The sequence below is a fragment of the Pteropus medius genome, unplaced genomic scaffold (assembly GCF_902729225.1).
Source record: "Pteropus medius unplaced genomic scaffold, Ma_sr-lr_union100, whole genome shotgun sequence".
Classification (NCBI taxonomy): domain Eukaryota; kingdom Metazoa; phylum Chordata; class Mammalia; order Chiroptera; family Pteropodidae; genus Pteropus; species Pteropus medius.
The window spans coordinates 3,349,086-3,370,766 of NW_024341894.1; the positions used below are offsets into that span (position 1 = coordinate 3,349,086).

General features: G+C 37.4%; 2 protein-coding genes across 8 annotated transcripts in view; both read left to right on the plus strand.

Moving 5' to 3' along the window:
• HEMGN (hemogen) overlaps positions 1-2,051 on the plus strand; it is a 43,667-nt gene extending 41,616 nt beyond the window's left edge. For all 3 annotated transcript variants that reach the window (XM_039856064.1, XM_039856063.1, XM_039856062.1), the window contains exon 6: positions 1,331-2,051. In XM_039856064.1, coding sequence (XP_039711998.1) covers positions 1,331-1,437 — 107 coding nt within the window. In that variant the 3' untranslated portion in view covers positions 1,438-2,051. The remainder of the gene's footprint in view (positions 1-1,330) is intronic.
• Positions 2,052-5,712: 3,661 nt separating this feature from the next.
• On the plus strand, positions 5,713-19,935 carry TRMO (tRNA methyltransferase O). 5 transcript variants are annotated; one of them, XR_005651416.1, is made up of 6 exons: positions 5,713-5,864; positions 10,569-10,743; positions 12,945-13,102; positions 15,569-16,231; positions 18,287-18,388; positions 19,476-19,628. XR_005651416.1 is itself a non-coding variant. In XM_039856113.1 (6 exons), exons 3-6 carry the CDS (start codon positions 10,715-10,717, stop codon positions 19,733-19,735), a joined length of 1,110 nt encoding a protein of 369 aa, XP_039712047.1. In that variant the 5' UTR covers positions 5,764-5,864; positions 7,655-7,720; positions 10,569-10,714; the 3' UTR covers positions 19,736-19,935. The 5 variants fall into 5 exon arrangements, 4 of the variants coding, with proteins under 4 accessions (XP_039712029.1, XP_039712047.1, XP_039712038.1 ...); XM_039856113.1 differs by lacking the exon at positions 18,287-18,388 and adding an exon at positions 7,655-7,720 and having other exon boundaries at positions 5,764-5,864; positions 19,476-19,935; XM_039856095.1 differs by lacking the exon at positions 18,287-18,388 and having other exon boundaries at positions 19,476-19,935.
• Positions 19,936-21,681: the final 1,746 nt, after the last annotated feature.

The following is a 21,681-nucleotide window of genomic DNA, read 5'->3' on the forward strand; positions in this document are numbered from 1 at the left end:
GTCAGTGACACTGCCATGTAATCGTGTTCCCATTATAGAACATCAAATAGGTCTATTTCAGGGTGGTGATTTATAGCCTCCTTTGACTATCCTAGATTATCCCCAGTTATCTCAAGGGATATCATTAATGTCATTGGCTACTTTTTCATTCAACCAGTGTCTGGCACATTTCCAAAGAATTAATTGAAAATATAAGTGTGTATAGTAGGTACCTGTGCATATGATTTACTCTGGGAAGATTTAGCTAATGAAATGAATCCAATATAGGATGAATAATATGCAAAATATTTTAAAGGATAATTAAGTTTAGATTTAGAACAAGACTTGATGAATAAAGTTTTTCTCAAAAAGTAAATTTTCCTGGCAAACTAAAGGCAAGTAAATTCTTGGAATAAGGTACCAAGGGAGATACAAAGGTGTAAAATATGATCCCTGTTACTAGGGAACACATTCTTGTAGGATTATCAGGTTTACCAAAACCCTTTCTATTTCAATATTTGTTCCTGAAAAGCTTTCTCCTAAGCATAGCACTTTGAAAATAATGTGACCTTTCTTCAATTTGACTTGCCCTAGGGACATAACTGAGCACCTCGATTCTCTTTGCACAATGCTGTAGACAGAACTTTAATAAGCCGAGACTATCAGACCACAGTTATCCCCAGGGAATTCTTTTCTTAAAAAAATTCCTTTGGTAGTTTATTTGCTCTTTCTCCTAAAAGATGAGTGCAACAAAAACATGGGGTTAGTAGGTTTCCGAGTAATGGTTTAAAAATCTTTGCCTATCTGCTAGATTAAAAAAAACTAATGTTTTAATGTCCACTCTTTTGATGACTAGCACTACTTGGCATCTTTTCATGATTATTATGAATTTGAAGTTTTTCTTTTGAGAATTTCCTGTTTGAGTCCTTGTTCCATTTTAAATTTGAGATATCTTTTTCGATTGCTTAAAAATCTCTTTAACTAATAGCTATTAAACTTTAACTGACATATAAGTTGTAAATATTTTCCCAGTTGTTTGTGGTTTAACTTTGTTTATAGTGTTTTTTGTCATCTACATGACAAAATTTTAATTTTTAGATTTTAGTTATTCAAACATATCAATCTTTGCCTTTATGGTTTCTGACCTGTGTTCTGCTTAGAAAAGCCTTTATAATCCTAAGATTATAAGAAGATTTTATGATTTCTACATTAATGGTGTTTTAATATTTAAATCTTTAATTCACCTGAAATTTGTTTTTGTGCAGGGTGTGAGTTTTTCCCTCCAAATGGATAGTCAATTGTCCCAATACCATTTATTAAACCTATTTTCATATTTTATTTGATTTTACAGAAACGAAAGAAAAACCCAACACACAAGAACCGGAGATACCAGCAACTCCAAGCATTCCTCAAGAGATTCACCCAGAAAATGACGTCTATAGTTATGTTTTGTTTTAACAATGCTCAACCATCAGAGTTGTTCAACAAAATACACATCATAATATATTATATGTGTGATTTTCTCAAATAGTGTAGGAATCTCTACAATATTCATTAATATTTTACTAGCATTTTTTTCCATGTATAGACCATATCTAAAAGAGAGAACTAATGTGTTTTTTCAGGCTGTACTATGTAGAAAATATCCTGCTAGTGTGTGTGTGCATGTGTGTATGTGTATGTATATGTATATTGGGGTGAATATTGTGGTGGGAAGAGACAAAAATGGGAAAGAGAAGACTGAATAATTTTTCCCACTAAGAATAAACATTTCTTTGATTAATTATTAAGAGAAAAGTTAATAAGTCTGAACACTTAAAATTTGGGGGAGTATATAGTTTTCTTGTAAACTTGTTCAATTATTAATGTAATAATAGCATCAACATTTTATTAAGGCTTTAATTAGCCTTTTAAGTTAATTTTAACAGTCCTTATTGTTCTAGGACTCCTTCAAAGAGTTTTTGGAGTGCTAAATGAAGTTTACTTATGTATTTGAGTTTTGATTTTCTATTTTTACTTTTTAAATATTGTATTTGTGCAGAATGTACATTAAAACATTGTTACATGCTTAACTGTGTGGACCACCACATCATGGTAAGCATTTTGAGGGTTAGAAGACCTATAAAATATTGTCCATGCCCACCAAGGGTTTGATCTAGTCTGATGGGGGAATAAAACAGAAAACAAATAATTACAAAAGAAAATAGTAAATTCTAGTGCTATTTGAATAGTAGATAAAATAAAGGGAATGTTCACATTTTTGCTGGAGTGACCTGAAAAATTACATGAGTGGAGCCTTGAAAGAGAGGATAATAGTATTATTGTGCATGACATAGAGAGGAGTGAATTCAAGACGTTTAAGACGTTCAGTTAATACAGGATCTATGTGGAATAGGCTAGTGGGCTAAAAACCTTGTATTACTAGTGTACAGAATTTCACATACTTAACTAAGAAGTGTATCACTTGTTAGGTAATGGAGAACTAAGTAAGACTTTTGAACAACAGAGTGACAGTTTTAGTATTTTAGGAAAATTTATCCTGGTGATAATGGTCAGGATTAACTGAAAATGTGAAGAAAACAGGGGCAGGAGTAGGGTGGGAAGGTGTCTGAAAATCTCCTGGGTTTTGTTTTTGTCTTTTGTTTTTTTGTTTTATTTTTTTTTGGTGGAGAGGGGAGCGTTGTTTTCAGTTTTCCTTCTGTTGTTTCAGAGGACTCAAAGTAAAGGAGATTTCTACAAAAAAAGGTTTGGTTCAGCAAGGGCATAACTGTGTAAGCTCTCCACGTAGGTATTGTGTTGGGTGCTAGGCTACAGAGAAGAACAAGACAGGATCCCAGTCTCTCAAGCATTCATGGTGTAGAATAGCAGTTCTCAACCCTGACGGTATATTAAAACCACTGGGGAAGATTTCAAAGTTACAGATGACCAGACACCACCTCAGGGATTCTATTCACCTAGGGTGACATCCAGACATAGGAATATTTATTTTTTTAATTACTTTTGCTCTAAATAATTTTTGAGGAATAATTTTAGAATTATAGAAAACTCGTAAAGATTGTACAGACATTCTGTATACCTCTCACACAGTTTATCCTAAAATATTAACATCTTACATAACCATGATTCATTTATCAAAACTTAAGAAATTAAGAATGTTACATTACCATTAAGGAAACTACAGATATTTGAATTTTATTATTTTTTCTACTAATGTCTTTTTTTCTGCTTCAGGATCCAATCTAGGATACAACATTGCATTGAGGGCATTTTAAAAGCTCTCCAGACAATTCTAATGTGCAGCTAGGGTTGAGGACCACTGGTATAGTGGGAGGTTACAATGCTATTTCCCTTCTATTTGCCACACTCTCCTCCACAAACTTTAAAAATTTCCCCCCTCAGGATATGTTAATTGTTCAATGATTACTCATACCCTATTATATTACTTAAGTAACATATTGAGGGCAGCTTATCATATGATAGTCCCTTACATCTGGATGGCACTTCAGAATTTTATAATTTCAATTATACTTTTTAATCTGTACAGGAGTCTTTGAAATAGGCTGGGCAATGATTATCATTCCCATTTTACAGATGGGGGAATAACCTCGGAGAGGCTGGGCACTTACCCAAAGTCACATCTAACTTCCTCGGTGCTTTTTGTGATAGTGCTCAATTTTTGGAAATCTTGTCTCAATTTCACCTGCTGGGATGGGTCAAAATTAGAGGATAAAAGAGAAAACTGAAATCTCAAGTTCTCACAGCACTACATTAAGATAAACCTTAAGAGATTTGCATATGTACAATGTACAGGGGAACAAGGTGAAAGAGATGGGGAAGGAGATGGAATAAGGATCTAGTACATCAGAGAAAGAGGGATCTTTGCTTTCTATCTTTTAGGACCCTTTCTGTCTGCCCTCTTACTCTCCATATACATACAGCCATTGCTTTCTTACTATTCTCATTCAAACACCAGTGCACTTCTAAATACTTTCCAGTTTTCTTCTTAGCTAGAACCTGGAGGTCAGTCAGAATTAAAGTTTTGTAAGAATCCACCTAGCCCTCTTTGTGCTGCCTTCCTTTCATGGTAAGTACAATGGTGGTTCTTAAAAAAAAAATGAGCCTTAAGATATTAAATCTAAAATGATGTGTGAGAAAATCTAAAGCTTTAGTTGATTTTTAATGGGATCCTCCACCCAAATGATAGATTGAGTCATTATACTGAGAAGTGTTTTCTCAAAAGTGTAGGCTGACGACCACCTGTATTAGAATCCTTTAGGTTAAGGCAGATTCCTGGGTCCTACTTCCAGAAAAAGAGTTGTTTTACAAACTACCAACACTCGTATATAACTCTAGATAGGATATTAAAACTTCAAATCATATAATAAAAGTGCTACATATTTAAGTTCCTGTTTTCCATAAAGAAAAATTTTACCTTTAAAAGAGGTAGCAACCTACTTCACCGGTGTCTCCAAGTCTGCTTCGCATTCCAGCACTTGTCGCACTTGGTAATTAATGTATTTTATATGGATGCATGTTATCATTACATATGATATCTGAGGCCAGAAGGGACCTCTCATTTTCTAGTCTGTCCACAAAGTAAGCAAGACTATCACTTTCAGCAGCACCACCATCTAGTGGCAAATACAACTATTACAGCCCCAGTTTTACAACATGTATATAACAGTGGTTCTCAAACTTGTTTCTTCAGCTACACAAAAGTGTTTCCTTCTGGAAACAGAATAATAGCATTCTTTTCCAAATTGTCATGTAGAAAAGACCTATTAGAGAATACGTGCATGAATGTGATCAAATTTTAAAGGGACTTTTTTCTTTTAAACCACAATCTCTCTAAATCTTTGGCTCTTTCTCCTGGTGACTTTCTACTAGTGGACCTATTAGTCCATGACAAATGAAAAGTTTAGAAACATCTTTTTCATGGTTGTGAAGCTTTTAAACCTGTGGACTTATATGCTTTTGAATAATTTATATTGCAAGCAATATGTCTTTCCTCCACCCCCCTACCTGAACCAACAGGATAAAATACCCCCAGAAACAGAATTATTGATGCCAGTTTTTCAGAGCTGCCCAGAAACAGGCATAATCCCTCTAACATAAATGGCATGTCGACTCTCAATTTCATTCTAACTTCAGTTCCCTTAAGGTAGGGAGCACAAGAAACAGGCCCCACTTTTTAACCTCTAATCCAGTATGAGGGTCCCCATCCATTAATTTGAAATAAGGTTTACTTGGGGGGTACCTTTCTGACAAACCACCATTGTTATTATGAAAAAATGAGAACATACATATAAGTAAAAATGATTATCTGTGTATTTCCAGCACCCGAGGAGAATTTTAAACATTTCCTAATATCCGATAATTTTGCTACGTAGTGAATGCACATATATATCCTTTTTCTTCAAAAGTTAGCGTCATGGCTGAATATGCAGGTTGCTGATTATTTCGAGACATCTAAATTTTCATTGGTATGTCCCTGCCCTGGAAAGCGTGAGAATTCGGAGTCGCTGACTGTCCTGGAAAGACTGGCAACCACAGTGAGTCCGCGCGAGACAACTGTGCGAGACAACTGAGACATCTGTCCCGGAGGGGAACAGAGACCGACATAATACTTCTATGCCCTAACCGTAACTTCCAGGATGCCCCCGCTCTTGGCGCACACGCCGCACTCCCCGCCCTTGCGCCGGATCCTTGGCACTACCCCGCCGGTGCGGCTACTGCGCAGGCGCCAGGCTAGGAAACGGGAAGCGGAAGGCACGAGTGCGTCGGGTGGGCACTTCTGTGACCAGTAGCCATGCGCGACTTGGAGGAGCCAGGGCTTCGCCCTACAGCGACCCCTTGCGGGTGCGTGAAGCCGGCTCTGGAGACAGGTAACTTCTGAGAGGTTGGCAGTTTCGCACTCGGAAGAGGCCTGGGTGCAGGTAGCCTACTTCACAGCAGAGAGGGACGTGAACTGACGTGCGTCATCATACTTATTGTGAAGGCACGGGTCACGTGTTCTGTCGACCACGTGATGTGTCCAAGTCGAGCGGGATGACGTTATCGCTCTGTTCTTGGTAGCTACGGCCTGCTTGGTCTTGATACCGTGGCTGAAACTGCCACGTGCAGTGTACAGCCTTTCTCTTAGAGAGTTTTCGTTCATACAGGAGAGAGAAAATATATGCGGCTGGTTTCATGCCTGTTAGGAATTAATAAATACCACAAGCGAGAAGCATCCTATGTTGTCAGGAATGAGGAGGGAGGAGGGGGAAAGGTCGGGGAGCAAATAGTTTTAAACTGAGTCTGGAAAGATAGACATGAGTTTGCTTCTCTTTATTTTCACCTCTTTATATAAAGCAAAATGTATTAACTTCAGAAACTGGAGGAAGCAAATGGAAGTACTCGGACATCACTCAGAGGAAACCACTGCTAAATATCTTGATGTCTATCTTCCATACTTGTTTCAGTAAAAAATAGAAAATGAGTTGATATGCGCCCCCACTGTTATATAACTTTTTAAAAAACTAGGTTAATAAAAATCTTTCCATGGCAATTAATTTAAAGGAGTTATACACTATTTTGTTTTATAGATGTGCTCTAACTTATTTAACCAGTTCTCTATTGTTGGGCATTTGTTATTGCCAGTTTTCATTGTTTTAAATGAAAATTCTTGAAACAAATCTTTGTACATGTTCTGTTACCTCGTCAAAGGTTGTGCTCATTTAAAAAAATTGTTGCGCACTGCCAGATTACAAGTCTAATATTTTGACAGGCAAGAAAGAGCAGGGCTCAGAGGTCGACAGAGCATGGGATTGGGAAACTGTAAATCCTGAAGTACTGGATGTAACAGGGAGGTTTGGAAACTGTTGATTGGATTCAGATTGTAGAGAACCTTGGACATCAGGCTAAGAAATGTGCCATCTGCTAACAGTGGGAAACTTGGGAAGTTAAAGCTAGAGTACCATGACATAAGGAACTCAGTCTGGAGGATTAGTGTTGTGTGATTTGAGAAGGGCAGCGAATGCCAGAGAGGAGACGAATTATAACAAGAATAAGTTAATAAACCAGGCAAGATGTGGAAAGGGCCTGAACTTTTCTGTCTGCACAAGACTTCTTGTAAATAAGCCTTTTGTACAAAATCTCTACATTAATAACATACTGATTTTTTTCTTATTACACAGTTAATATAGTTGTAATATTAGAAGGAAGGAAAAGCCTGAGCAAGGGCTTCAAAAACTGCTCCTTGCTGAGCACCTTCTGTTGTACTAGGTGCTTTACATATTTTATTAATCTTAAAACTTTCCAAGATAGGAGAAAACTAGGATTCAGGGAGATAATCAGTTTTGCCCAAGGTCACACAGCTAGTATAGTACCCTTGTGTTGTTTTGTCCTTTTTCTCTTCTGATACCAGTCCTAACCCTTCTATGTTTCTTTAGGGAACCATTTCACCCTATTTCCATGTGATTTTCATGCCAGTACTACCCTGGGATACCTGTGCTTATCCCTATCCTGCATAGAAGGCAGTTTGATTTAATTTTGATTGTCCATCTCTGTCCATTTACTAGACACCCTTGTGGATGAGAACTGCTTCATATTTTGTCTGTATCCAGGCACTTGGCCTAGCACTTATACCACGTGGTAGGTGATTAATGTTTTGTTTGTTTGTGTTTTGAAATATGAGGGAGAGGAAGATCAGGATTCCTCTAGGTGGACGTTCTCAGGTCTCCACTTCCAGTAGAGCATTCAGGTAACATCTGTATTTGGAAAGTATTGAGCATTTGTATTTCACAGCATTTATAATCCTAAGAACAGGGACACAGAGAATATATAAATAGGTTCCAGAGAGTTAAGACATATTAGAATATCGTAAGTTCCCACTAGGTTAGTAAATGGACATTCCATATACTGAAAGTGGTCCCAAACATTTAAGAGTGATATAGTATGCTTCCAGTTCATTGCTAATCCAGTGTTATCTTACTTATGTTTTTATAGAGATGCACAAAAAGGATTGGAATACATCTAATTGGTTACAACTTATATTTATCATAGCATATCTGTAACCTTTAAAAACAGGTATAGACTGATTCAATAAAGTGGTAGCTCAGTTAATTATACACTTGTAGGGCTCCAGTCAGATAATCAAGGACAGAAGTCTTTGATCCTTATTGCAGGTATGACATTTCCCATGATATTGAAACATATTGTGAGATTCTCCCCAACAGTTGACTGTACTGTGATAAGAGTTCTTTTTCCCAAACTTAGCACAATGTCTGACAATTGGAACACTTGGAAAGTGCTTGTTAAACAAATGAAAACAGGACACAGGGATCCCAGCTGATTAGGTTAGGATCCTTTTGGGCCATTTTTCTTCATGACATTTTAATGCACACCAGAGAATTGTCTGACCTCAATTTCTTCATCTTTAAGATGTTTATTGTATCTGTTCTGCAGAGCATAGATGAGGATAAAAAAAAAGAATGCTTATAAACATACTTGGAAAAAAATTTAAAGTCACCAAAAACACACAATACGCATGGATCTTGGAATCATAATATTGAGAGGGAGAAAGCACGTCTGAGAAGATAACATACAGTTTTGAGCCAGTTTTTATAGTGCTCAAAGACAGGATAAATGAAATATTGTTTAGGCATGTATATGCATGTGCTAAAATCATATTTAAAAAGGAAGTGAATGATAAAGACCACATTCAGGCTCCTGTTTATCTCAGGAGGAAAGGAGGAGTTGGGAGAGAAAAGCAACATTAAAAGTTGCAAGTTATTGGTTAAGCTCTAGTTCTTGGGCTGGGTGGTGGGTACACAGGATTTCATTATAATTTTATGCTTTATTACTTATGTGTGTGTTATATCTAATGCTTTATGGGTATTAATTTAATTTTTAAATTGAAAAGTAATGAAAGGTGCTGTGAGGAACAGTTCCAAGGCCTGTAGTCTTACCACCTGTGCTGGTAGAACAGATTTAATGGAAGCTAGAAATAAAATCAGAGTCTCGAGAGTCTATATATCACCTCTTTATAAAAGTTAATAAAGCCTTCATGAAATGTGAAAAAAAGTTATAAATTCAAAATGGTAGTTGTGGATACCTTATACTTTAGACCCATATTGATGCTGCCTGACCAATTTTTTCTTCTTTTAAAAGGAATTGCTGCTTTTTTAATGATTTGTGATTATTGCAAAAATTTCAAATATTATAGGAATTACTAAGTTAAATATACAAATAATCCAAATATCTCTTCACCCATTTTAACCACTGTTAACATTTTGATGAATATCCTTCCAGATAGCTTTCTAGACATATATATGTACATATTTAGAAAGATAAAAATGTAAATAAATTTTTACAGATGAGATTGTTATACATATTTCTCTTTCATTTTGTCATTTTCCATTTTAACAGTTAATACTTACATAATTCTTTTTCCATGACACATGAGTTTTTTTAGTACTTTCCCTCACGCAGGCAAGTACTACTAGACAATGATTACACAGCAGTAAACAAAACAATCTCTTGCCCACATGTGGAGCTTACATTCCAGAGGGGCAGAGAGCCACTAGATCAAACCTAACCTGAAATTTACCCTGCCTGTAGATATTTTAGTAGTATGAGCCCATGCACTCATTTTATTGCTTAAACTAGTTTGTTTCGTATGTTGTTTTCAGTTGAAAGCATCTTTACTTAAATACAACCACTGTCTCCTTTCATTATTCTTTGCTTTGCATTTCACACTCCAGCAAATAAAAATAGCTTGATTTCTGCATATGCTATAACATTTCTCATTTAACTTTGTGCACGTTATTTCCTTTATTTGAAATACCCTCTTTGCCCTGACCAAGGTCACGTAAATTAGTAATGATAGTGTAGAATTTTTTTCCCACAAATAAACCAACTTTAATAGATACTATTTTGTATTTATATAGCACCCTTTTCAAGAACCTTAGATAATTTACAGGTACTATATCTAATTACTCCCCACAACAATCTGTGAGTTTGGTATCACTCCCATTTTACAAGATAGGGAGACTGAAGCACAGAGAGATTAAATGACATAACCAAGGTCATACAGTTAAATTCACTGAGGAGCCAGGACCTGAGCCTCTTAGCTTCCCACCTCCCAGTTAAGTACCTCATGAGAGATTCCTACCTCCCAGTTAAGTACCTCATGAGAGAATCTTTAATGAAAAGTATCTTTAAAGAAAGTATCAAGAGAGTAGTATGTTATGAAAATGAGGTCTTTCTGCTGCCATGAAGGAAAGAAAAAAAAACACCTAATATTGATGTTTAGAGGCAAACATAGAATTTGAATTATGGTCCTATTAGGTCTTCTAACAACATCCTTTTCTTTTCCCTCTTTCTTTCTTAGACCTCTGTGCTCTTTCCAGTATGTCATCTAAAGGGATATAACAATGTGAATGTAATGATGATATTTATATGTATTCATGAATACCATAAGAATCATGTTCTATAGTCGCATAACACCTATTTTAAAACTGTTAAATCAGTGCATTTAAAAAAACATGTTTTTTTACATCTTTGATGACCATTTGACTAATGATTTCTTCTCTAATTTTCTTCTGTAGGGAATCTTTTAACTGAGCCAATTGGGTACTTGGAATCCTGTTTCTTGGCCAAGAATGGTACTCCAAGGCAGCCATCCATTTGTAGCTATTCAAGGGCTTGTTTGAGAATTAGAAAGAGCATCTTTAATAATCCTGAACATTCCTTGATGGGCTTAGAACAATTTTCTCATGTTTGGTAAGTTGTTTTATAGTGGTACTTTGGGCCTGAGTTTGCCCCTGAATAAAGTACTCCAGTTCACCTGTAACCACTGATGGAGGCAACCTTGGAGCCTACCATCCAGACTACCCTTGTCTATTGTATGAAATTCCTGTACTATATTTGCGCATGTGATTGTCTGCATAACTTGAACACTGCAACCTTGGGATCCACTAAGGGGGCGTGGTCCATTTGCAGTTGATTCTAATTGTGATGAATGCCTTTCTGTTGAGCTGAAACCTGTATACCTTTTCGATGGGTCATTATTCTGTCCTCAAGACCAGGGTTCAGCAAGCTATGGCCAGTGGACTAAATCCATCCTACTTTCTGTTTTTGTACGTAAGTTTTTGGGAACGCAGCCACATGCATTCATTTTTGTGATGTCTGTGGCTGCTTTTGTGCCACAGCGGCAGATTTGAATAGTTACAGCAGAGACTGGTTGGCCTGCAAACCCTAAAATATTTACTGTCTGACCCTTTACAGAAAAAGTTTGTGGACACTGCTCTAGGCCCATGAAGAATTAAGTCTATTCTTCCTGAAATACAAAAGACACCTTAGAAATCTGGATACTTTAAATAAAGTGTTACCTGTATTAGGGCCTGTTTTATACTAGAGTTACTTACTGTCACTTGGAATTCTACCTCTGTCCATTCTTCCTCACCCCAACAGCAGCAGTCTGAATTGGTCTAATTTTACTGGTGAAGACCTAAAATTAAGTGTTCTGAAATAGTTTCTTTTTCATGTTAATTCGGGACATGGTTAGAGTAGAAAGAACATGGGTGTTCTGACCTACTTTGCATGATCTTGATTGAAATTTTTAAGTTATAACGTTGCTGATTTAAAAAAAATGGACTCAGAAGTATGTAGATTTTTCCTTATTCCTCCTATTTTTCTCTTTCATCCCCACCCTCTGACACTCTTCAGAGATTATCATTGTTAACAGCTAGGTATATATCCTTCCAGACTTTTTCTTTCTTTTTCTTTTTTTGATACATAAGCATAAATATACACATATAGAGTGGGTATTTGTTTTAAAAAAATGCAGTTTGTTTTCTTCACTTAGTATATATTATGAAGTACATATAGATTTAACTTTTTTTGCTTTAATGGTTACCCTTTATTGTGCCATGATTTGACCACTCCTTTGTTAATAGAGAGTTTTTTTACCATTACAGTAATGCTGTAACAAACTCCTTAGACACATGACTTGGGCACTTGTATATTTTTATGAGTAGGATATCAAAAGTGGCTGTATTGTGTTAGAGTGTATGCGTATTTATAATTTTGGAGAACTCCTGCCAAATTGCTCTCTGTAAAGCTTAACCAGTTTATACTTAAAAGGTATATGAATATGACCTTTTTCCTTTATTCATGCCAACACTATATGTTATAAATTTTTTACATTTTTGCCTGACAAGAAAAACAATATTTTGTTTTTCAGTTTAATTTCTTAATTATTAGTGAGGTTCAAAATCTTTTTATATGGTTGTCAGCTATTTCTGTTTCTTTTGTGGATTACCTATTCACGTTCTTTTGTTTAGTTTCCTTTATTGAATTTTCCTTTACATTGTGATTTACTTTGTGTAGAAACAGTTTATATACCACAGGTATTAACCCCATTGTCTATTATACACATTGTAAATGTTTTCTCCTGGGGTGACATTTTGTAGTACATAAATTTAATGATTTAATGACTTCAAGTCTGTTATTGTATTTCTTCATGTATTCTTGGTTTTGATCTATGTAGGAAGTCCTAGTCAAGTTACTTAACATTTCTGAGCCTCAATTCCCTCATCCTTCAAATGGGGGATAAATTATACTTAGGATTGTTAAGTAGATTAAATGAAATGAGTATAAAAATGTCTAGCATACTTTCTGTCATATAGCAGACACTTACCTAGTAAATATTGTTTATTCAGGCATTTGACAAACGTCTGTTAGGTTCCTGCAGTATACTAGTCATTGTTTTAGGAGCAAAGAATACAGAGATAAGACTTTCTTCCTTCAAGAACCTGGAATAGTATTATTTTCCCCCCACTGATTACATTTTAATACCATTAAAAGCATTCTTTCTGTTTTAATTTGTGGGGATTAAAGTCTTTTCCCCCCTCAAATCATTATGATAAATTAACGTATGCATTTTGGTTTTTTTACTCAGTTGTTTGGTTTATTTTCTATAGGATTTTGTTCGTTTTTCACAAAAATGGTCATTTGAGCTGTAAGGCAAAAGTGCAGCCTCCTAGGCTGAATGGTGCAAAGACTGGAGTTTTCTCCACGAGGAGTCCACATCGTCCCAATGCAATAGGACTGACCCTGGCCAAACTGGAAAAGGTAGAAGGTAACACACTTTGTTTCTACTTTACCTTTTTCTCCTTAACCAAATGAAGTCTTAATAAAATCAACATAGTATTCAGCACTGGCTGTTATTCAGACAAGTACCAGTGGTGTTAACTCCTGAGTATCATTAGACATTGAAGAAAATGAAATGATTAAAAGAATTAGTGTTTAGCATTGAGACACTTTGTTAGCATTGAGACACAAATGAAATAAGCTCTCATAGGATGCTCAGAGTTTGTTTATATCATTGCATTTATCAAAAGTTTAAATTATTTAAAAATAACTTTTAATATTTCATAATCATTAAATTAGTAACCAAGTTTTCTCTGACTTGGAATGCAACAGATACAAAATGTTTAAAAAATAATTGGACATTTTCAAAATATAATACACAGTGACTTAACTGGTTTTACATGCATATATGGTAAGCACATAGGGCAGTGTAGTATCTTTTCTTCCTGGCAGCCTCGAGCTGCAGTGCAGCTGTCAACTGATGTGTGGCAGAGGGTCTGAGATGAATCACACTACAGTATTGAACATTGGTGTGTCAGTACCTGCATAGAGTACCAGATTAATTTTAACTCTATATTCATATGTACCCTAGTTACTGAGCCAGACATTTTTGGAAAGCATCCCTTTCTTGAATCACTCTGACCTAGTCAGCACATTTGTTAGAGGGGGAGGTGAAACAGCAGGTAGACTGGGGAGTCAGGAGACCATTCCATGTCAGCTTGCTTGTTTGTAAAGTAGGCGAAGGAGAAGAATCTGCCCTCTCCAGGACTCTACAGGATATTTTTGAGGATCTTATGAGACAAAAGCTCTAAGAGTACTTTTCAAGCTGTTGGATGCTAAAAAGATGAGAGCAGTTACTTTGCTTGTACTTTCTCAGAATTTGAACTCCCCTGCTAGAATGTTTTCACCGGGCCTTGGGTAGGTTTTCTGGAAAAATTCTGTGGCTGATCCAACTTGAGTTTTATTAATTTGTGATGGCTGACAAACTTGGGTAACAGTTCTGGAACATTTTATGATAATTCGTACAACCCACACCTATTTTCTGAGCAGTGACTATGTGCCAGACATTGTCCTAGGTGCTGGGGATATAATGGTAACCAAATCAGATAAAAATCCCTGCCCTACAGAAAAATTTAACATTCTAATGAGGGAGAGTGAATCAGAAAAAAGAGAGGCAAGAATAATAGTACTATAGACAGTCTTACTAAATAAGCACTATAGTGACTACTGGTGTTTGTGTGATGTTTATAGTTTGTAAAGAGTGTTCATGTATGTTATCTCATAGTGGCTCTGTGGGTTTAACAGGGTAGCAGTCTCCATTTTATAGATGAGGGCACTGAGCTTCTTTGATGTTAGATCATTTACCTAATAGCGTCCAGCCAGAGGGTTGTCTGACTCCAAATCCCATGAACTCTTTCCTATGCTACAGTGCCTTCCTTTCTTCTGCAGACATTGTGAGGCATAATCACTTAGGAAGTCCAAAATCACCTTTCCAAAGTTCCAGGCTTATTCACAGTAAGCATATCTTAGAAATCAAAGTCCTTTGTTAATCATGTTTTTCTTAAATGGAGACAGAAGTGAATATGATCACATACAGTTTTTTAATTTTCATTTTGCCAGTTTTCCAAGTTAGTAGACTTTGCACTAGTAGCAGGAAATGGACAGCAGCTGTATCAGTGGAACACGCAGCTGTAGTTATGGGACTGAGGGCCCCAGCCTCTTGCTGGTTGTTGGCTGGTGGCTGCCCTCAGCTCCTAGAGGCTGCCCACAGTACTTAGAGACTGCCTGTAGTTCCTTGCCACATGAGCTTTCCCAGTGTGGCTGCTTATTTGTCAAGCCCACAGAGAGAGTCTCTCGAGTAAGTCTGCAGCAAGCACAGGAATCTTAGATAGCATAATGTAGTCACTGGAGTGTTTATACAAAGCCTCAAACACCAGGAGGTGGGCATAATGGGGCCACCTTAGGGTCTATTTGCCATAGTAGAAATCCTCACCAGTTCCACAGAGGTATACTGAGGACACCGATGTGCCTGGAACAGAGTTAGAAGCCCCAGTGATGCAAAGATGAGTTGTCCCCACCCCTTGCCAAAGGGCTCAAGTGCTTACTGTCTAGGGAGAGAGACTAAGCAGGTCATTGCCAGACCGTGTGGAAAGGTCTCTAGGAGAGGTATGTATGCAGGTTCTTCTGGAACACAGAGGAAAGAAAACCTTTGTTTAGAAGAGGCAGAAATACTTTGTAAGAGAGGTGTTATGTGAGAGCCTTGAAGAGTAAGTAGGAGTTTGACAGGTAAGGAAGAGGGTGGGTCTCCAGTGTACGTTGGCACCACGTGTAAGAGAGCTCGGTGTGTGAGAATTGTTAGTAAGCTTGAAGTGGCATAATAGACACTGTGGGTTCTCCAAGTGTTTGTACTGTTCTTCATTGTTAATATTTCTAAGAGGTGTTTTTCACATTATAGGTGGAGCTCTATACCTTTCTGGAATTGATATGGTTCATGGCACACCTGTATTGGACATAAAGCCCTACATAGCTGATTATGACTCGCCACAAAATTTGATCGAGCCTTTAGGGGAGTTTAATTTACACAATAACCAACATAAACCAAAAACCGTGTCTTGGTCTGATGGCAAGACTGACAGTTGTGCCCAGCAGCAGCCCTCACAGTACGATGAACCACAGTCCTGCAGTCGCACTAAGGAGAAGCCTAAATGTCCCAAAGACAGAACTTCAGGAGAAAACGGCACACAACACGACACAGCCAAAATTCAGCGAAGCTCGCCTAAGCACAGGGAGATAGCAGCAGACTTGGGGTTAGGACCTAGAAGTGGTCAAAGTCCGAATGTGGCAGAGGAGCAAATGGGCCCATATCATCTGGAGAAGAGTTTTTCAGAGGAGGATACAGATCAGAGGCTGAGAAGAGGGAAAGAAGCAGTGGTCCCACAAGAGAACAGTGCAGAGGTGCAGCCTGTGCCTCTTGGCCGCCCTTCCAGGCTGGCCGATGCAGCCCACCGTAGTGTGGTTCCCACCTGGGTGCGAGAGGCTCCTGTGGCCACCTTGGAAGTCCGGTTTACGCCTCATGCAGAGATGGACCTGAGGCACCTCAGTTCAAAAGGGGAATCAGGTACTTCTGTTTCTTATTTTTGAATGTGAAATGAGCTTTTACCAGGAGTTCAGTCACATGTGGTATTTCCAAGAGCAGTTAAATACAGCAGGGATCCACAACCCCTAGGCCAGGACGCACAGCAGGAGGTGAGAGATGGGGAGCTTGCAGAGCTTCATCTGTATTTGCAGCTGCTTCCCAGCACTAGCATCACCGCCTCAGCTCTACCTCAGATCGTCAAGCATTAGAGTCTAATTGGAGCACCGATCCCTGATGCCAAAAAGGTTGGGGACTGCTGATATAGAGTATTTATCAGTACGACTGGTTGTAAAGAAATACAAGAGTATAAAGCAATGTTTGGGGAGCACTATCATCTTATGACTTTGTTTAATGACTGTTTATGCAGCACTGTGTCCCAGGCACTCAGTAAAGTGTTTGCTGAGAATGGCTCCTGCCTCATGAGGTGGCCCATGATTTAGAGCCTTGTGTCTCCTTGTGACAGTGGTCCTTGGAGTTTTCAAACAGCATTCAGAAGCTAAATTGTGTGTGTTGTATACTTATTCAGATTGTTTTTTCTCTGTTTTATTAGCTGACTAGAGAAATGTCCTAGCTTATTCTGTCAGGTGGCTGATAGCTCAGCCTCTGGAGTAAGAGGGGAAAAGAGTCTTTTAGCACAGAAATTGTCCCCATAAAGTCCCAGCACTAGAAACACGCACTTAGCAGAAGAGAGTCCACAGGGCTTCTACTTGAAGTCTGTTTACTTTAACATATGATTCTTAACAAACGTTGTTATCTGGTTTCTCCAGCCCAAAGCAGATCCCCAGCAGCAGTGTAGAATGAAGGAAGGAGCTGTTAAGAGGTGGGTGCAGTGGTTGTAGTAAGAAGTAGCCAGTTAGTTGAGATGTCAGATTTCATCTGCCACTGGAGGGTTGGGCTTCTCATTCTTGCCTAAGGCTTTATGCTTAAACGAAGCATTTGACTTTTTAATTGATCTCTTTATTTAAAAAGTTTTGTTTATGAAGGTTGTTTCATCACTGTATACAGTTGATGGGAGGAGAAAGTTGAATTTTAGAAGGATTTTGTGGTAGAACAAAGCAGTGCTACCTAGAAGTTACTTTATATTATACTTACCCTTTGTCTTGTGGTTATCTTTGAATGCTTCCTACTTTGGAAAATTTTACCTTTGTCAAACTACAGTGTTGTATGCCTGAGAGGTTACAATATGTTTTATTGATTAAAAAACGGTTAAAAAGAGAAATTATGAAATATAACTATAAAACAGGGATTGATTTGTAACAGCAGAATTTAGAGCCAGTGCAGAACTATGACCTCACAAAGTTTAGCCTAGAAAAGATGAAAGATGTTGAAATGGGAAGGAATTGGCTCTGGAATAGAGTTCTGTGGACACATGAGAAAGAGAATTCTGACTTGGGGATCAGGAAGTCTGGAAAGGCTTCCTGGAGGTTAATAGGTATTTGAGCTGAGCTGGGAAGGATAAGTAGACAGAGAAGTGAGGGAAGGGCACCTACACCAAATGAACAAGCAAAGGCCTGAGCTCCTCTCAGACACACTGTTAGTGAAGAGTGTGAACTCCTCTTTTTCAAATGGCCTTAGAGTCATTGTATGAGCTATGCAATAAAGAAATCTTAGCACTGCATAATTGGTCCATGGTTTTTGACCAAAAATTGAATTTCATGGCTTTACTTACTAACATATTTATTAGACATAGCTCAGAGTGAATTTTGGCTGTTTTCTAAAAATTGAATTTACTTTCAGAAGGATAAAGACCTACCACCACTGCAGATGCTATTTTGAACAGAGACAACATTGTTTAAAGTGGATGCCCTCCTGGAAGGGCCTGGCTTTCATTTTGATGTATGTTATGTTGTAGCTATTAAAAATTAGGTCACAGTTAGTTTTTTTAAGATCATATTTTTAAAAATTAAAACGTCCACAATGATATAAATATAGGAAGTTTTGTCACTTGACAGAGTAAACATCTGTTTAGCTGAAATGTGCTCCTGGGTGGGATGGCATTGAACTTTCTCAGTTGTATCTGTTTCACTGTTTTCACAGGACTCTCTCATGTCCTTGTTCTTGGAGACTGTGGCGTTATTTAACTGTGGGGCTGTGACACTGGCTCTCTAAGGCACCCCTTGCCTATAGCTAGTGCTCTGGGTATGTGTGGGTTTAGTCCTTTCTTGTGGCTGAGAGTGCTGGGACTTTCATGCATTTCTCTGCTCATGCCTCCATTCTGAGAAGAAAATGACAGAGAATTGAATTAAAGCCCATGTTGACCATAGAAAAATGACATTTAGGTTGCCAGAAAATAAAAGCTCAGCTCTCCCATTTAGTCCCTTTTAGTCCCATTTAGGAGACTAAAAAATATCACCATGAATTTTTTGTTCAGCAAATGAAAATTTGAGGAGTACATAAGTTTACTCTAATGACAGTAAATACCACTTGAAAGTACATTCTCTGTAATGACTGAATAGATTTCCAAACCCTATTCATTTCAAGTGATATTCAAGGAACCAACGAAACTCCTCATTGAAGTTCACTGTAATAAAATTTGACCTGCATGATTTAAAAAATTTTTCAATTATAATTGACATTTGATATTATTTTATATTAGTTTCAAGTGTACAGCATAATAGAAAGACATTTATATAATTTACAAAGCTATCACCTGATAAGTCTAGTACTCACCTGGCACCATACATAGTTATTACAATATTATTGACTATATTCCCTATGCTGTACTTTATGTCTCCGTGACTATTTTGTAAGTACCAATCTGTACTTCTTAATCCTTTCACCTTTTTCACTCGGCCCTCCAACCCCCCTCCCATCTGGCAACCATCAGTTTGTTCTCTGTGTCTATGAGTCTGTTTCCGGTTAGCTTGTTCGTTTATTTTGTTCTTTAGATTCCACACGTAAGTGAAATCATGTGCTATTTGTCTTTCTTTGTCTGACTTATTTCACTCAGCATAATACTCTGTAGGTCCATCCATTTTGCTGCAAATAGCAAGATTTCTTTATTTTTTATGGCCAAATATGTATGAACCACACCTAATTTATCCAGTTGTCTGTTGATGGGCATTAAGGTTGCTTCCATATCTTGGCTATTGTAAATAATGCTTCAGTGAACATAATGGTGCCTATATCTTTGAATTAGTGTTTTGGATGTCTTTGGATAAATACCCAGAAGTGGAATTGTGACCTGCATGCTTTTGACTGTTAAATTTTGTTGTTCTCATTGCAGAGGTCAGTCATGCTTCATTTAAATATTTTCAATCAGCAGAGGAAGCAAGGCGTGCCATTGAGGCTGTGCTGTCAGCTGACCCTCGGTCTGTGTATCGACGGAAGCTCTGCCAGGACCGCCTTTTCTACTTTACTGTAGACATAGCACATGTCACTTGCTGGTTTGGTGATGGCTTTGCAGAGGTTCTAAGGATCAAGCCAGCTTCTGAGCCTGTTCAGATGACTGACCCTGCAGAATCCTTGGTGTCTCTGGGATCGTAAGTATCCTCCATCACGTCTATAAGACAGCCTAATTGACATAAGATGTAGCTGGTGGATTTTCTGTAAAAGCTAATTATGTGCCTTCTTTGCAGAAAGAAGCAACACTTTGTAGTCTCACTGCTTTGATCGATTTGAGTTCAAAATATTTATTTGAAAAACATGTATTTTAATAAACTGAGAGATCAAATTTAGAGAAATTGCCATATGTTTTTTGATTGGTTAATATCGAAGAATCCAAAGATGATACTGTCTCAGTGATTTCTGAAAGAAGCTGATCGTTTTTGGCACTTGATAAAATTGGGCAAAGGTCATCCAGCAGGGACTTTCAAGCTAAGGGGACCTGTTCAACAATTCATATTGGTTTTCCTGTCTGGAAAAGCCTGGTCTATTTTATTCTAAATCAAACTGAGTTACTACTGTATCTTAGAAAACTAACAAATCAAAAACAGGTGTTTATAAAGATCTTTAGAGTTTAAACCCTTGTGTTTCAGAGACTTTTGTCACATATACACACACACATGCACACACACACATACATATGTATATATATATATTTAATCCTGATTCTAAAATAGAGACTCAGAGATATCTTTGTATCAGAAAAGAAAGCCACCCTAAAAAATTCAAGAAAATAACTTAATTACTGATTTCTTTCTTATTTATTCTGTGATTGTTTACTGAGACCTATTATGTGTTAGGTTTTGGTGATAGAATGAGATGAACAAGATGCAGTTCTTGTTGCAAGTCATAGGGGAGGAAGAAGACATAAGGACATTATTACAGTTAGATAAATGTAGTGATTAAGTCTATACATTGTTCCTGTATAGTACCACTGTAGGAAGAATTTGTAAGCATGTATTGACTATAGGTGATTTTAACAGTGTGATCCCAGGTAACTGAAGATTTGTGCCCAGTGTAACCAAATTAGACACCTGTCAATGTGACATAGGCTTTCCTAATCACAATTGTAAATCTTAATAGCTGATTGATCATGATTTTGAAATGAGCCCTGCCGCCTGTATGTACTTGCACAAAATCATTTGTAGCTGATGACACTGTACTCTTGAATCAAACTGGATTGTCTTTAAGGTTACTTAGACTCTCTTGGGGAAGTATCTTTAATTTGATTTTTAAAAGCTTTTTTTGTTTTGAAATTGTAATACAGTCACAAGAAGTTGCAAAAATAGTGCAGAGGTCTCTTGTACCCATCACCTAGCTTCTTCCTGTGCTAACATCTGACATAACTACAGTATAATGTTAAAACTAGGAAGTTGACATTGGTATAATCTATCCTTTATCTTGATTTTGATGTTTTTCTCTTAAAATTGTTTTGAGACTGAATCAGGGCTTGAAGCCCAAATGTTGGTACTTAATATGGAAAAAATAATTCTGAGGATGATACCAGCCAGACTTTTAGCAAGAAGACTCTTCAGTTATTTTGAGATTTTAATATACATTCTCAGAATTTTAGAACTAAAATCTTAAATATAGTCTAGCTTATTTCTCTTGTCAGCTCAGTATTCAGCTCAGTCTCTTCAGTATTTCCAATATGGCTTTCTAGCCCCTGCTTAACTCCCTCAGTGATGCTCCTTCAACCCCTGTCCTATGTACATAGCTCATTAGGTATGGACGGTGCTCATTATTAGAATGTTCTTCCTTTATATGAAATAAAATGTGATAGCTTTACCCTCTAGTGGGGCCTCATAGCTTCAGGCTAACTGCACTTCCATGTTGGTTTGTCCAATACCATCCCCACTCTTTGATTTTCCCTCATACGAGCACCCCTGTTTTCTTCATCTATTTTTCATATAGCCTGTTCTGAAGCCTCTCCGCAACCCAATCCTTGAGCGCCCCATGTGAGCTTTCATCTCTAGGTATATATTTCCAGTGTCCTGTTGTGAGGAAATTTGGATCTCTAAGTCATTAACTTCTATCCCTCAGAAACA